The sequence below is a fragment of the Python bivittatus genome, unplaced genomic scaffold, assembly GCF_059951505.1.
Source record: "Python bivittatus isolate LINGU-HERP-01145 unplaced genomic scaffold, Pbiv_v1 ctg000480_np1212, whole genome shotgun sequence".
Classification (NCBI taxonomy): domain Eukaryota; kingdom Metazoa; phylum Chordata; class Lepidosauria; order Squamata; family Pythonidae; genus Python; species Python bivittatus.
Window position 1 is genome coordinate 34,164,840 of NW_028277075.1, and position 13,140 is coordinate 34,177,979.

Below are 13,140 nucleotides of genomic sequence, written 5' to 3' on the forward strand. Positions count from 1 at the left end.
TGGAGCAGCTGCCATTAAAGTACTATTTAAAGTGGCCTTCATGTGGCAGTTGTTTTACATCATGAAAACACATTTTAAGTGGTTCCCAGTCTTTATTATTCCATATACCACTGCAATTTTCAAGAGCAGTGAAACATTAGCAAAAGGAATACTGTACTGGAGGCAACTTGTGATGTGACTTAAGGGAAGTGCTGCAGAAAGAAATGCATTGGCCTTATATTTTTAAAAGGCCTGCCCTGTGGGGGAAGGAGTAGATAAATAAGCCAATTCCATGGTGAGGGCCTGTTTATTTCTCTTGGGGAAGGGGAGGAAAAAGGGGAGTGGCAGGATGTCAATTTTGGATCACATGGAGAAGCAGGATCAGAGCTGTTGCAAAGCATTTGAACACACAGCTTGCGTCTCAACTCTTCATATGCAAAGCAGCTCTCAGGTGCACTAAAACTAAGCGGATTGCTTAGAGATACATGTTGGGATAATTCCAAAACCCAGGTGAATATAAAGCTTTTATAAATGTTTACTCAGATGAGTTAGGTCAACACCAACAACTGTGTGTTCATTAAGAGATTCTTGCTGCGTTTAATTTAAATTGCAGAAGCCTTCTGGAGCTATACTATTAAAGAAGTATTCCAGAAGACATTTGCTGTCTGAAAAACTATAGAAGGGCACATGCCTCATTCATTTCAGTAGAATGTCTGACAATGCAACACTTAGAGGGTCATGCTATTAAGTATATTCTTTTTGAACATACTGCTACAATCCAGTCTCTAAAAGTAATGAATACCCACAGCTAGCAGCACAGATAGATCATGATAGTAGTAGTAGTAATAGTAGAATAGCTGGAGTAAAATGATTTCTCAACCTTGTGGCTCCAGATACCATGATTTTCAGAAAGCTGGAAGTTACTGCCCCAAAAGGAGGTACCATATTGGGGAAGACTGGCTTAGACAAATGCCTACCACCTTGTAAAGCCAAAGTATACCCCAAAACATAATCCCAAGAATTATACAACACAGTTAATCTGAATTAACCTGGAAAAATACTTTGTTGACAACAGTAATGTTATTTTAGTTACTTGAGTTCTGCCTAACAACAATACATTTAACATTTTATTACATTTGCCTTTTGACACTGTTCTCTCTCCCTGTATTGCTGCCTTATTTCCTCTAATGAAGCCTGGTGTATGCTCTTCTATATTATTTCCATGTATTTGATACATCATCTTTCTATTCCTGTGAAGTATTTCATTTTCAGTCTTGCTTTTCCCATCAAAGCTGCCAGATTGGATTAGGCCCATGGACTATCTAGTTCAATCTGACAGCAGCCGAAGCTCAGGCTGTTCAAAAGAGGATGCTGAACTCTTGAATATCACAGGATGGGATAGCTATCTCCATTGTGCCCAGATTGTAAATTTCTCAGTGGCTTCTTTTGCCCAGCATTGGCGACCTATACTGGATCAAATAGGCAATTAGTCTGATCCAGTAAAAGAGGAATGGGCTGACTTCGGGCTTGTGGAATCTGTTTTGTTTTTCACAGAACATGAAGATCCATCAACAGAGCCAAGTATATAATACAGGTAGTCCCCAGTTCAAGAACAAGCTCTGTTCTCAAGGTCTGTCCTTGAGTCAAATGTGTAAGCCAGAACAGTATTATTGTATAATACTGTATAAGTAGTATTGTGTATTTAACTCAAATCATTGTGTATTTAACTTGAATTTTGGTACAATAGGCTCCATTCTTAACTATGGGTTATCCCTAAATTGGGCGTTCTTAACCCAGGGACTACCTGTAGTAGCCACAGGGACAGAGGCAGATGCAAATAGGGGTTTGGAGTATTGCCAATTACTTCCAGCAAGCCCCCATCTATACACTAGAATAACTTACACAAGCAGTACAAATCTACATCTGAGGTACTATATATCTGAAAGTCTAACACAAAACTCTAATAATCAGCCATCAAAAATCCACAAAGAACAACTCAGTTCTAGGTGCTCAAATACTTAATGTTACATGTAAGCAATATTAACACTAAGAAATAAGTAATTTAAAAAATATCAATCATCCTTAATAGTTTTTTACAAATCAAGTTCACTTATTATTGTTCTATTCTTATGAGACCTAAAACTTAGCAGAATTATTCTAGATCACTCAGAAATCTACCAAGAGATCCCGATCTACTCTCTGCCAAGTACAGTAGCTATCAAGCTCATGAACAGTGTGTACTATCTGTTATTTTCCTTTCATGAAGCCAAATTAGCTAGAAAAGCTTGCATACATACCCCAACACTATCACTATCCGTAGGTTTGTGTTTTATCATTTCACATATGCATCACAACTGGATTGGTTTGCCATTACTTCTGACACTGAATTACATTAGACAAACAGACTTTCCAAACTCAGATGTCAGGGGCCAAACAACATAACATGTAACTTCTATGGTGCTGCAGTTATGTAGATTTTCATTTTACTAGACCTTTTATAAGACAGTAAATGGTTCTCTCCCTTGCTCAACATGTATTCCATTGATTACTTGATACTGTCATTACACAAGAATGCATACAGCTCAATCAGGGGAACACTGAAGCCAAAACTAATAAACATCCAAAGAGATGCTTTATCCTGAAGGACCTGTGACAGCCTATGACTACAGCACGCTCCCATTCATTATCCACCAACAGAGAAAATACTCTTGCCAAAGAAATACTGTTATCCTGAGCTGCAGCATTATCCCACACCCATAGGCAGTTGCTTACATGCAGCCTGCCCTTCTGGCTTCTGTTTCAATAGAGACTAGATCATGCACGCTCAGTATTTTCTTCTTGCTATTGATTGTGACAAAGCATTTGCAGAGATTGCCAGATGCACACTCAGCAAGATTGCAGATGTTCATACAGGTATTTGCTACATTAGGAAGGGTTCCTTCATTTTCATATCTGTCAGTTGCAGGTACTTCTTACATTCCTTGGTGGTGTTTGGGGTACATGATTGGGGTTCATTTGGGATTACTTCAAAAAGAGTAATTGCCTAAAACTGATAACAGTCAGAAGCAGATTAGCTGCTAATTCTCAAACCATTTGGCCATAAGAGTTTCTAAACCAAACCCCTGTTTATGATGTTTACTGGTTGAAAACTAACCCATTTCAGGTCTTCCTTGGACCTTTAGTTCCCATGAGGATTCACAAGGGTTTGGAAAAGGCTATTAGAAATCTCCAGGGGTATACAAGCCCCTTTCTATAACAGAATCCTGCATGTTACACGTGCAACAGACAGACTATAAGGGCTCTTCCAGTAAATGACAGGACTCCTGCCAGTTGGAGTAATCAACTCATTAAGTTACAGTAATAGATCTTTACTCCCAATAGCAGCAGATGTTTCCAGTCTTAAGTACTGTACTGAGGATAGGGCTAACCTTAGTACCAGGGTGACGAATGAATTTATCTAGTATACCAAAACTCAAGTCTTGGTTGGCAAAACCAGCCATTTAGCAACCATGTATGTGAACCACAAATTCATAGACACACACCTCTGGCTATATGTTCAGCATGGAAACCTACACATCCTACATCAAATGAGACCAGTCAGCTACAAACTAAATTGTTCACATTTTTGCAGCATGAACTAAAAGTGTTTCTGGGCTACAAATGGGGGCTGGGGGCTAGGTGCACTTACTTGGAAGTAAACTCCTTGAACACTTAGCATAATCACAAATCATGTTGAGTTCCCAAAGCTTTCAACAATCCCACAGAATAAGATGTTATGGATGATTTCCCCCCCCCCCATTTTTTTCTATTGAATCATCTTTTTCCAATCACATTTTTTTCTGAAAGTATTGGAGAAAAGAGGATGCGTACACCAGTCTCTGGCTTCACTGTGGTTGTATTCCAATGTTCTTCTAACTTGCTAGATCTGTCATACCTACAATCTTGACTAGAAACATATTAAACTTTTCCTAAACATGTTGTGTGGCAATATTCCATGACTATTTCCATCGGTTAGGAATGATTTTCCTGACTATTACTGGAGTTATTCAGCAACTTATAACTACTCATGAGTGTTATATCTTCTCCTTTAATCATTCCTCTCTCCTTCACTATTATGTTTTAAAAAAAATAGTTCACAAATTCCTCATCAAATTAAGAAGATGCTTATTCAGCTCAAATGCCTGAGTTAAAACTTGAGCACTAGCCTCTGACTTAAGCTTCTGAACTGAGTAACACAGTTTTTATTATGATTAGTATGGAAAACAAATAAATACTTAAGATTTAAGCTAACTTCATTAGCCTAACTCTTTCCTAAGGAAATTTCTCCAGCACTGAACTGGTCTGTTATTTCCAGCTGTCACCTTGTCTTCCTAATAAAAAAGGCAAACTCAAAAACTTAGGAAAAATAGTTGCTTTCTGACCTTAATATTACTATATTAAAACCTCCTTAAATCAAGGCTTTAATCCCTTTTTCTTAATCCATCTGCAGGACTTTGGAATTGTGCCAATATTTAAATATATATATTTTCTCTTTCTTCTTATTTTTCTTCCTATATATCTGCATTAGGAAAAAACAGAGTATATTGGAGAGAGAGAGAGAGAGAGAGAGAGAGGAAAGAATGTCTACTGGCTCATTTTCAGAAATTCATGCAGAAGCACAATAAGAGGGAAGAATGTAGTAGGAGACTGGCTTGTGCTATAAACATCAGAATCACCATTACAAACTCCAGATGTAGAGGGAAGACTGAAGATTTTGTGATTGCCATGTTGGCAGTATAGCATACTACAAGAGGCATTTTCAGGAAAAGGAAGTATGGTATGACCGAGTACCCAAAATCTTGTTTTGCAACATCCCTTCCAAAAGCATCCAAGGCACCTTTGAGGGAAAAGTGCTCAATGGCAGGAAAGGAAAAGTTGTTCTGTTATTTGGCATTGTATTGTATTGTATTGTATTGTATTGTATTGTATTGTATTGTATTGTATTGTATTGTATTGTATTGTATTGTATTGTATTGTATTGTATTGTATTGTATTGTATTGTATTGTATTGTATTGTATTGTATCTCTCTGAACCCCTGCAGTTCAGCTCTGTTTTTGTACAACAGCAACTCAGGATGTGGACCATAGTAGAGTAGAGGAATATCATAAGTTTAGTCCTTGGCATTTTCACTGAAAAAGAACAGACAACAATCACTGCCAATCAGAGCACACAATACTGGATGGACAATTAGTCTGATATAATATAACACAGTTTTCTAAATTCCAAGTTGATATCATATAATTGCATCCATCAGCCAACAGCTATATATCCTTTAATTGTTGAATTTCAGCATCATGAGGCAAAGACAACATAACTTGAGGATTGGGGCAAAAATTCAAGCTCATTATACCCTGATTTTACATTTTTACCTTTGTATTCTTATTTTCATAATTAAAATGTCCTAGTTTGTGACAATCAACTGTGCTTCATCATTGCTATAAAATGGACATCACTGGCTGTACCATTAGGCTCAGTATTATATATGAGTTGGGTTCACAAATTGTACAAAGACAATACTAAACTAATGACATCTAATGATTCCAGCAAAATCTATTATATTTGGTTTGTTATGCCTGTCTTCTTGTCCAATTCTGGAAATCTGATCATGATATTGTTTCTTGCATTCTAGATGCTGTTCTTTTTATTAACCTGCAAGGAACCCAGGAGACAAATAGTGTATCCATGAGAGTGATTTGGGGCCAAGCAAAATCTATCATGGGAATGGTTGAGCAGTGCTCCTTGTCTGAATTAGCTAGCTCTGTGACTAAGCTTCTCCTTTCTATTTTGTATTTCTAGGCAACTTTAACTGCAGAGCTTGCAAGATTTCTTTCTTTTTCTTTAATTTCAGCTGCAAAGAACTTTTGAACAAATATAGCCAGCAGCTTTAGAGCTACAAGTGAGAAAACAGAAAGCTATCATCCACATGTGATAATGCTTATTAAAAAAAAATGTTTGAAGAGGTTTTAAAGAACTTGCACTTCTTCTATATTTTCCTAGCATAGTTTAAAGCAAACAAATATACAGTAGAATTGCTGAGCTGCAGGGTTAATTATGGGGATGTATTAAGCTCTGATTTTAGAACCTATATTTTCAGTGTAGTAAGATCTTCCTTACTGTTCCTTGCTCATCTTTTTTTTTTATTATTCTTTTCATTTAAAAAATATATAGGAAATTAGCATGCCCCAGAGTAAAGCACAGCCTCAAATGTTACACACATTTCCAATGATGTTTCTGAACTCCACATAGGGATGTTTCTGGGAAATAAAATGGTAGGTGCTGCAGCCTAGTTATATCTACTTGGCCAGGAAACAAATATCAAAGGTTAACTGAGATAGTATAGAACATCCTGGACCACAGAAGCGACATGCCCACCATAGCAGCCATTTTATAGGAATGCCTATAATTGCTCTCAAAATTCCAAAATTTGGAATTTTGGATTGCCCACCAATCCAAAAAAGGTTGGGAATAACAGTTTTAGGCAGCGACCATAGCCTTAATATTTTCTAAAGGAACCACATTGGCCTTCAAGACAGAATAATAGGAATGCAAGCTAAACATATCATACACACACATAGATCTATATCCCTTTTGCATATGGGATCCCAAATTGCACAAAGAGAACATTATTGAGCTGATAATTGTGGATCAAACATAAATGTTATGCTAAATTTGACTTGAAAAATCACAAAGCAGCCAAGATAACTGGCAGGACTCATGAATTACAGTTTTCCCCAGTCTGGAGCCTCCAGAAGATTGGGACTATAGAGTGTCCAACTAGCATTGCCAATGGCTGGCTGGGAATTTTGGGCAACGTGATGCCAGGATATTGCAGCACATGTCAGCTTGGTACAGGCCAATCTAGCATATTAGCAGCAGCTTATAATAATGGATCAGCTCTGTCTTTCAAAGGTTAAATATATGGGGATGAGAAGGTAAAAGCCAACCATTGGGAATACTGATACTTGGACCCCTATTCTTTGCAAAGGGACTTCAAGAATTTAATTAGTCATTGTGTAAAGAGAAAAGTTACAAATTACAGGGCCATTAGCCGTATATAGGGAATGAAAAAACACATTTTAATCTCCTTGCTTTTAATGTCATACAATAAGCAGTTAATTTGGGAGAGGATTTGGAAGTGCCAGAGTATGTCCTAGTAATGCAAACGTTATGGCCACATTAAGGACAGTTTTAAAATAATGCCAATTTAAACTTCCGATGTGGGTGCTTCTTTTTAAGGAAAACTGTATATTCTCATATTCAAACCATGGCATTTATTAGTAAGAAAAAGCAATTCCTAGTTTCCCTTTAGCCTTAAAACAAGATGATTGAACAAGAATATGAAGTTGGTTTATAAAACAATGCATAATATGAAAATTCCCTCTCCCCTTATATTGCAACAAAACAAGAGCCATCTAATGAAATGTATTGAAGGGAAATTCAGTACAAACAAAATGTACTTCTCACACAGCAGATATTTATAGAACTCGTTGCCTCAAGATAGAAGTTGTAAGACACCTAGTTGTTCAAGTAGGCAGCACACAAATAATTGAGCAAAATCTAAAAACATAGCACGGCTGATTATTTAGATGCTTGAAAACAGAATTAGACAAGTAAGAGGAGAAACTTATTGCTAAATGGAACCTCCAGATATAGAGACAGTATCAACATTATGCACAATATTAGTGATATTCCAGAGTGAATGCTAACTCTTCATAGTCAAAATGGTATCATTCTTAAATAACTCAAAAGATATTACCATGTCCAGGGAAACCCCAATGTTTGCAGAAATACATAATATTTTTGCCATAACAGACTAAAAAGAATCCAAATATTTCAGTGAGGCTCAAACATGCTCAGTGATCCCAAAATGTTCAGTGTCTATTGGGATAAAGGAACAGAACTATCAGAGAGAAATACAATACAGGATAGTATGGCTGATGTGATGGCACCTACAAAGAAATGACTGCTGTGTAGTTCTGTACCACACACACACACACACACAACACACACACATGAGGAAATGATGGGAAATTAGAATATCAAAATACAATTCCTTCATTTAAACAATGTACAGATTTTGAATAGCTGGATACCACAGTTATGGAACAAATGCAAGAAAAGTTTAAAACTTTCATTTTTAGTTTTGAAAAACACAGCATGGAGTAAATGGGAAGAAAAAGTGTAGTTCTACTTGTTTTGTACTGTATTTATTGGTGAGCTGCAAAAAGAACTGAAAGTGAGTGGCTACATAAAGACAAAAAAAAAAAAAAAAACCAGAGTAAAAGTAAAAACCACCACTGAGTTTTAATATGAGAACTTAGAGGTATATGGTTAAATAGGCCAGCCATGTCTCCAGGACAGGTGAAAGAAAAGTACTTCTTCGAGCCACATATAAAAACTTTCACAACTCAGGGTCACCAGATGTAAGAATCTCTTTAATAAGGAAATAGACTGTTTTATGGAGGATAGTTTTACCACTACCTGTAAGTGGATTGCTAATGGAGCCAATGAGGCCGAGCAGTTAAGGACTGAGAGACCAGGTTCATATTCCTATTTGGCTATGGAGTCACCAGGTGACTTTGAGCCAGTTACACTCTCTCAGCCCACCTGACTTCACAAGATTATTATAAGAGAAAATTGGATGGTGAGTACTATGTATCCCACATAATTTCTGAAGGAAAGACAGGAACATGTACAGATAAAGACTCCCTCATAGGCTTTTTCACAATAATGTGAAAAATTATTTGTGATTGCCTTCTATGATTTTATTTCAACTTCTCAGTTTAAATCCATGGGATTCTCTAATACTCTCCCAACCAAGTACTAATTAGGTCCAACCTTGCTTACTTTTTTAAAGTTAGCCAAAGATAACTGGGTTTCAAAGACAAGATATAAATTAAATAAATCTCCATGTTCAGCAGCAGAGTTCCTTTAAAAACTGTGGCATTGTGGTTGGACTGTCAAACTAAAACTAGGGAGACCAGAATTCAAATCTCCACTCAGTCACTGAGATGACAGAGTGATCTTGAGCCAGTCATTATTGCTTAGGATTATTCTGGGAATAAAGAAAAGAAGTATAAACACTCCTTGCAGGAAAATCAAGTGAAAAGTGCAGTAAAGTGCAATAAAATAAATAGCATGGAGACCTATGATCAAGTCCCCTCTCAACCAAAGAAGCTCACTTGGCGACTTTGGACCAGTCACTCTCTCGCAGCCCAATCTACCTCACAGGGTTATTGTCTGGGATGGAGAAGGAGAAAGGGGTGCTATATTTACTACTTTGAGCTCCTGGAAGAAAGGTGAGATAAAAATCTAACAAACACATAAATAAAATATGAGATTTCCTCAGTCTGTTGCCTTCTAAATGTGGTATATTACAATTCCCAGAATTTCCATGTTGTATACCTCAGCAAACGGAAAGGTTGTAACATGACATTGGATGAAGGATGTTTATTATTTTCATGTCCTCTTCTGGTAGGTCAATGCTGGAGGTAGGAAACTAGATTAAATTAATTTCATCTAGGAAGGTGGCTCATATGTTGGGTAAGGAAACATGATGGTGAAAGGTGTCCTGCTTATTATCAAAACAACTTGCCATTTGGCAAATTTCCCATCCCATTTGATAAATCTAAATATTGTTATGGACTGCCTTCTCTTTCTGTCCAGATCTTAGTACTACTTCTGTTATTTAAAAGCAAAAAGAAGAAATATACTGACCCAGCATGCATGGCTAGTTCTTAGCAGCAAAGTTCTTAGATGAGGATGAAATATGGAGAAGCTCAGAAAAGCATCCTTTGGCCATTTGAAAAGATAAAAGATGTGTCTATAACCTGAGAACAACTATCATTTTCTGGGATTTTCTAGCAAAAAATATTCCATTGCTGCTGCTGCTGCTGCTGCTATTATTATTATCCACAGAACCAGTGACAAGATAACTGAATCTATCAGAATCATTGAAACCACCGAACCCCTTTTCTTCACTCTGACCCACCTGGTTATTGCAACCTGTTAAAGATACTATAAAATCTTGCAGTATGATTTATTCTTCGCAGATCTTTCCAGGCCAGAAACCATTTCACTCTTCAGTGCACATCAGTCTGGAAATACTTCTAATATCTACAAGCCATTCTCATAAAGACAACATCCAGATCCATAAAGTAGTTTAAAACAGACATCCATGAAAAAAAGCCAGCTACAATTACACAGGCAAACATGGAGGTGCTGACCCAAATGCAACATGTAATCTCAAAAAGAAATCTCATTTATGCAATTACTTCATTTATACAGTTGCAGATAGATGGGTTATGGTCTGACTGTATTTTCTGCGGAAGCAACTGCTAATTCCTTTTAAGCATTATCTTCATATCTGGCGATATTGTAGTTCCTTTTAACTAGCACTCCATGTGCCCCAAATCTGAAGAACAGTTTCAAAGACATCCATATTTAACTGAAGAATTTTCTGAAGAAGATCTATAATATTGGTCTGGAAGAAGTGACTAGTGCTTATGAGAGTGGGAAAGATTTGTAGCAAACAGCAGGAGAGAAATGTGTGCAAAGGGAAGGCCAGAGTAGTGCAAGAAGCGGTTGTATGCATATTTCCAGGAATATGTGTGTAACAGTGTGGGATGGAAACAGCGTGGGGAGGATGTGCTCATGAGTTCATTGAGGCAAGAGTATGCACAGCCATTTAAATGTCAATCATAGTCAGAGGAAGGTGAAGAAGGATTCTTCCTGTTTCTTTCCTCCCCATAAAACAACAGGATAACCATGACTATTATCTCTTTCTGCCACCCCCATTATTCATTGCTCATCTTCCAAAGGCAGCTTGGCTGTTTTCACTTCCTTCAGGAGTCCTGTGCTGGCCAGCCGGGGACTCCACCTGTTCAGAAGCGAGAAGGGAGACGTGGAGCTGGCATCCACCTGCTTGTTAATGCTTTGCAAGGCTCAAGCTGGAGTGGTGATAAAGAAAGGGGACGACAGCTGCACATCGCACTGCCCCTCTGACTATTCAGAACCCAAATCTCCTACCTTCCCTGGCGAGTGTGAATGAACTAGCATGGAGGTGGAAATCTCTGATGTCCTCTCTTTTCATCTTATGGGCTCGGGCACTGGTGAGAATAGCCACCATTTATCCAATCCCTTATAATAAACATCAAAGTGATAGATAACGGGGATGGGGCGGGAACCTCGCTCTCTGCAGGGCTAAGCCTCACAGAATGAAGGGGGAAAGGATGCCCAGGGAGGGGGGGAATCATGAAAACTGGGGTGGGAAAAGGGGTGGCAGAGTAGAGGCTGTTGCTTCCCCCCTTCCCCCTCCCCCCCCTTCCTGCCGCTACAGCATCTCCTTTCCAAAAGGGCCCGGGGGTGGCTGAGATGGGAGAAACTCCAGTACCTGAAACTGGGGGGCGAGGCGAGGTGCAGCCCCAGGAACGGGGAGGATCCGGTCGGGGACGTGGCTCCTTTTTCTCTCTCCGCCATTCTCCCTCTCCATGCAAGCGAGGGGAGGCGGAGGGAAGGAGAAGGGGAGGCTGCTGATGCTGGCTGGCAGGCCGGTAGGCGGGCAGGGCGAAGGGAGTGTTCACAGCCAGACAGCGATTAGTTACCGGAGCGGGCGCGGGTGGTGGCGGTGCTGGCGCGGTGGCGAGAAATGGGATGGGAGGGAAGGGGGTCGCGAATATTTCTGAGTGGGCGGGGGACGGAGAGGGCGGGCAGAGGTGACCAGGAGCGACTGCAACAAGACAGAAGTCGCCCCCACTGCCAGGCTGGAATACAGCAGCCCCGTCACCCCCCTTCTTCCTCTCGCCGAGAGCAGGTGAAGCTGCTGCTCCGCCCTCGGCCAAGCGGGTGGCCTACAAGGTTGGGGGTGGGGGGGGGTGGGGGGCAGAGCAGAAGCACCTGTGAAGGAGAGGCAGAAAGGCGGGCAGCTGCCGTGGGATCTCGATGCCGGGCGGGGAGCCGGTGGCAGAAGAGCAGGTGGGGTGAATTGCGCGGTGCAGGTGGGGGCAAGAACCCAAGCAAGCGGAGGGGAGACCTCTAGAGTAGTGGGGGCGGGAGGTGAAGGGAAGACTCCTAAAAATAAAAGCTTCCAAATAATAAGAATAAGAACTGCCTATAATAAAGTCATCAAACGAGGGAAAGTGTGGTGGTTGAGAGAGGAAAAGCCAGCGTGCGCAAATGCAGCAAGAACGATAAAGGGAATATCATCTCTAATATCTATTTATTTGTTGGATTTATATCCCACTGTCCTTTCAGAAGCTCAAGGCAGTGGATGAATGCTTCCTCCTCCATGTTTTTCCCCACCACAATCTTCTGAGATAGGCTGGACTGAAAGAGTGACTGGTCCAAAGTTAGTAAACTTCTGTAGCTGAAGGTGGGTTTGAACCTGGCTCTCCCCAGTCTAGTCTAGCATCTTAACCACTACACCACACCAGCCCTCTACCAAGGCAACAGAAGACACTCTACCACCCCACATCTACCACCCTACATCATACCCTCCCAATTACCCAGCGACACTAAGATTAAGCAAAGAATAGAAGTCCAGCCCCAGATCACCCAGAGAACTTCTGGGAAGATTATACAGTTGAATCCACATCTTCCCTATTCTATATGGGAAGATTTAGGTTCAACTGTATAATCTGCCCAGAAGTCTCCGGGTGATCTGACAAGAAGGATGATTAATATACTAATGGTTTTTTCCCATTGCTGGATTGATGTAGTCTTTCCTTAAGAACATCCTTAGGTTGGCAGAAAAGTATAACAGCATGAAAAGTGCCACCCTTGTTGCCAGTCCTAATCCTGCCTTTACTGCCTGTTCCACAATATATAAATGAACAAGTATAATATTTTTTACTCATTTCTTTAATTGGGCTCTTTATCTAGTTTTAGGACTTGAGTGGAGAACAGATCATATTTTAGGTTGTATTTATGCAGAAATACTGAAAATTCAAAAGGCTTCACGAAGTTTTAAGCACCACTGTATATCCTACAAAAATAGCCCTAGGGGTATAATCCAAGCATTTGGTCCCCAGTTTGGTGTAGTGGTTAAGGCATCAGGCTAGAAACCAGGAGACTGTGCCTTAGGCACAAGGGTGACCTTGGGCCAGTCACTTTCTCTCAGCTCT

General features: G+C 39.7%; 1 protein-coding gene across 1 annotated transcript in view; it reads right to left on the bottom strand.

The window, feature by feature from the left end:
- Positions 1-11,620, bottom strand: part of MAPK8IP1 (mitogen-activated protein kinase 8 interacting protein 1) — a 65,953-nt gene extending 54,333 nt beyond the window's left edge. The window contains exon 1 of the mRNA XM_088145732.1: positions 11,412-11,620. Within this exon, the coding sequence (XP_088001858.1) occupies positions 11,412-11,497 (86 nt within the window). The 5' untranslated portion in view covers positions 11,498-11,620. The remainder of the gene's footprint in view (positions 1-11,411) is intronic.
- Positions 11,621-13,140: the final 1,520 nt, after the last annotated feature.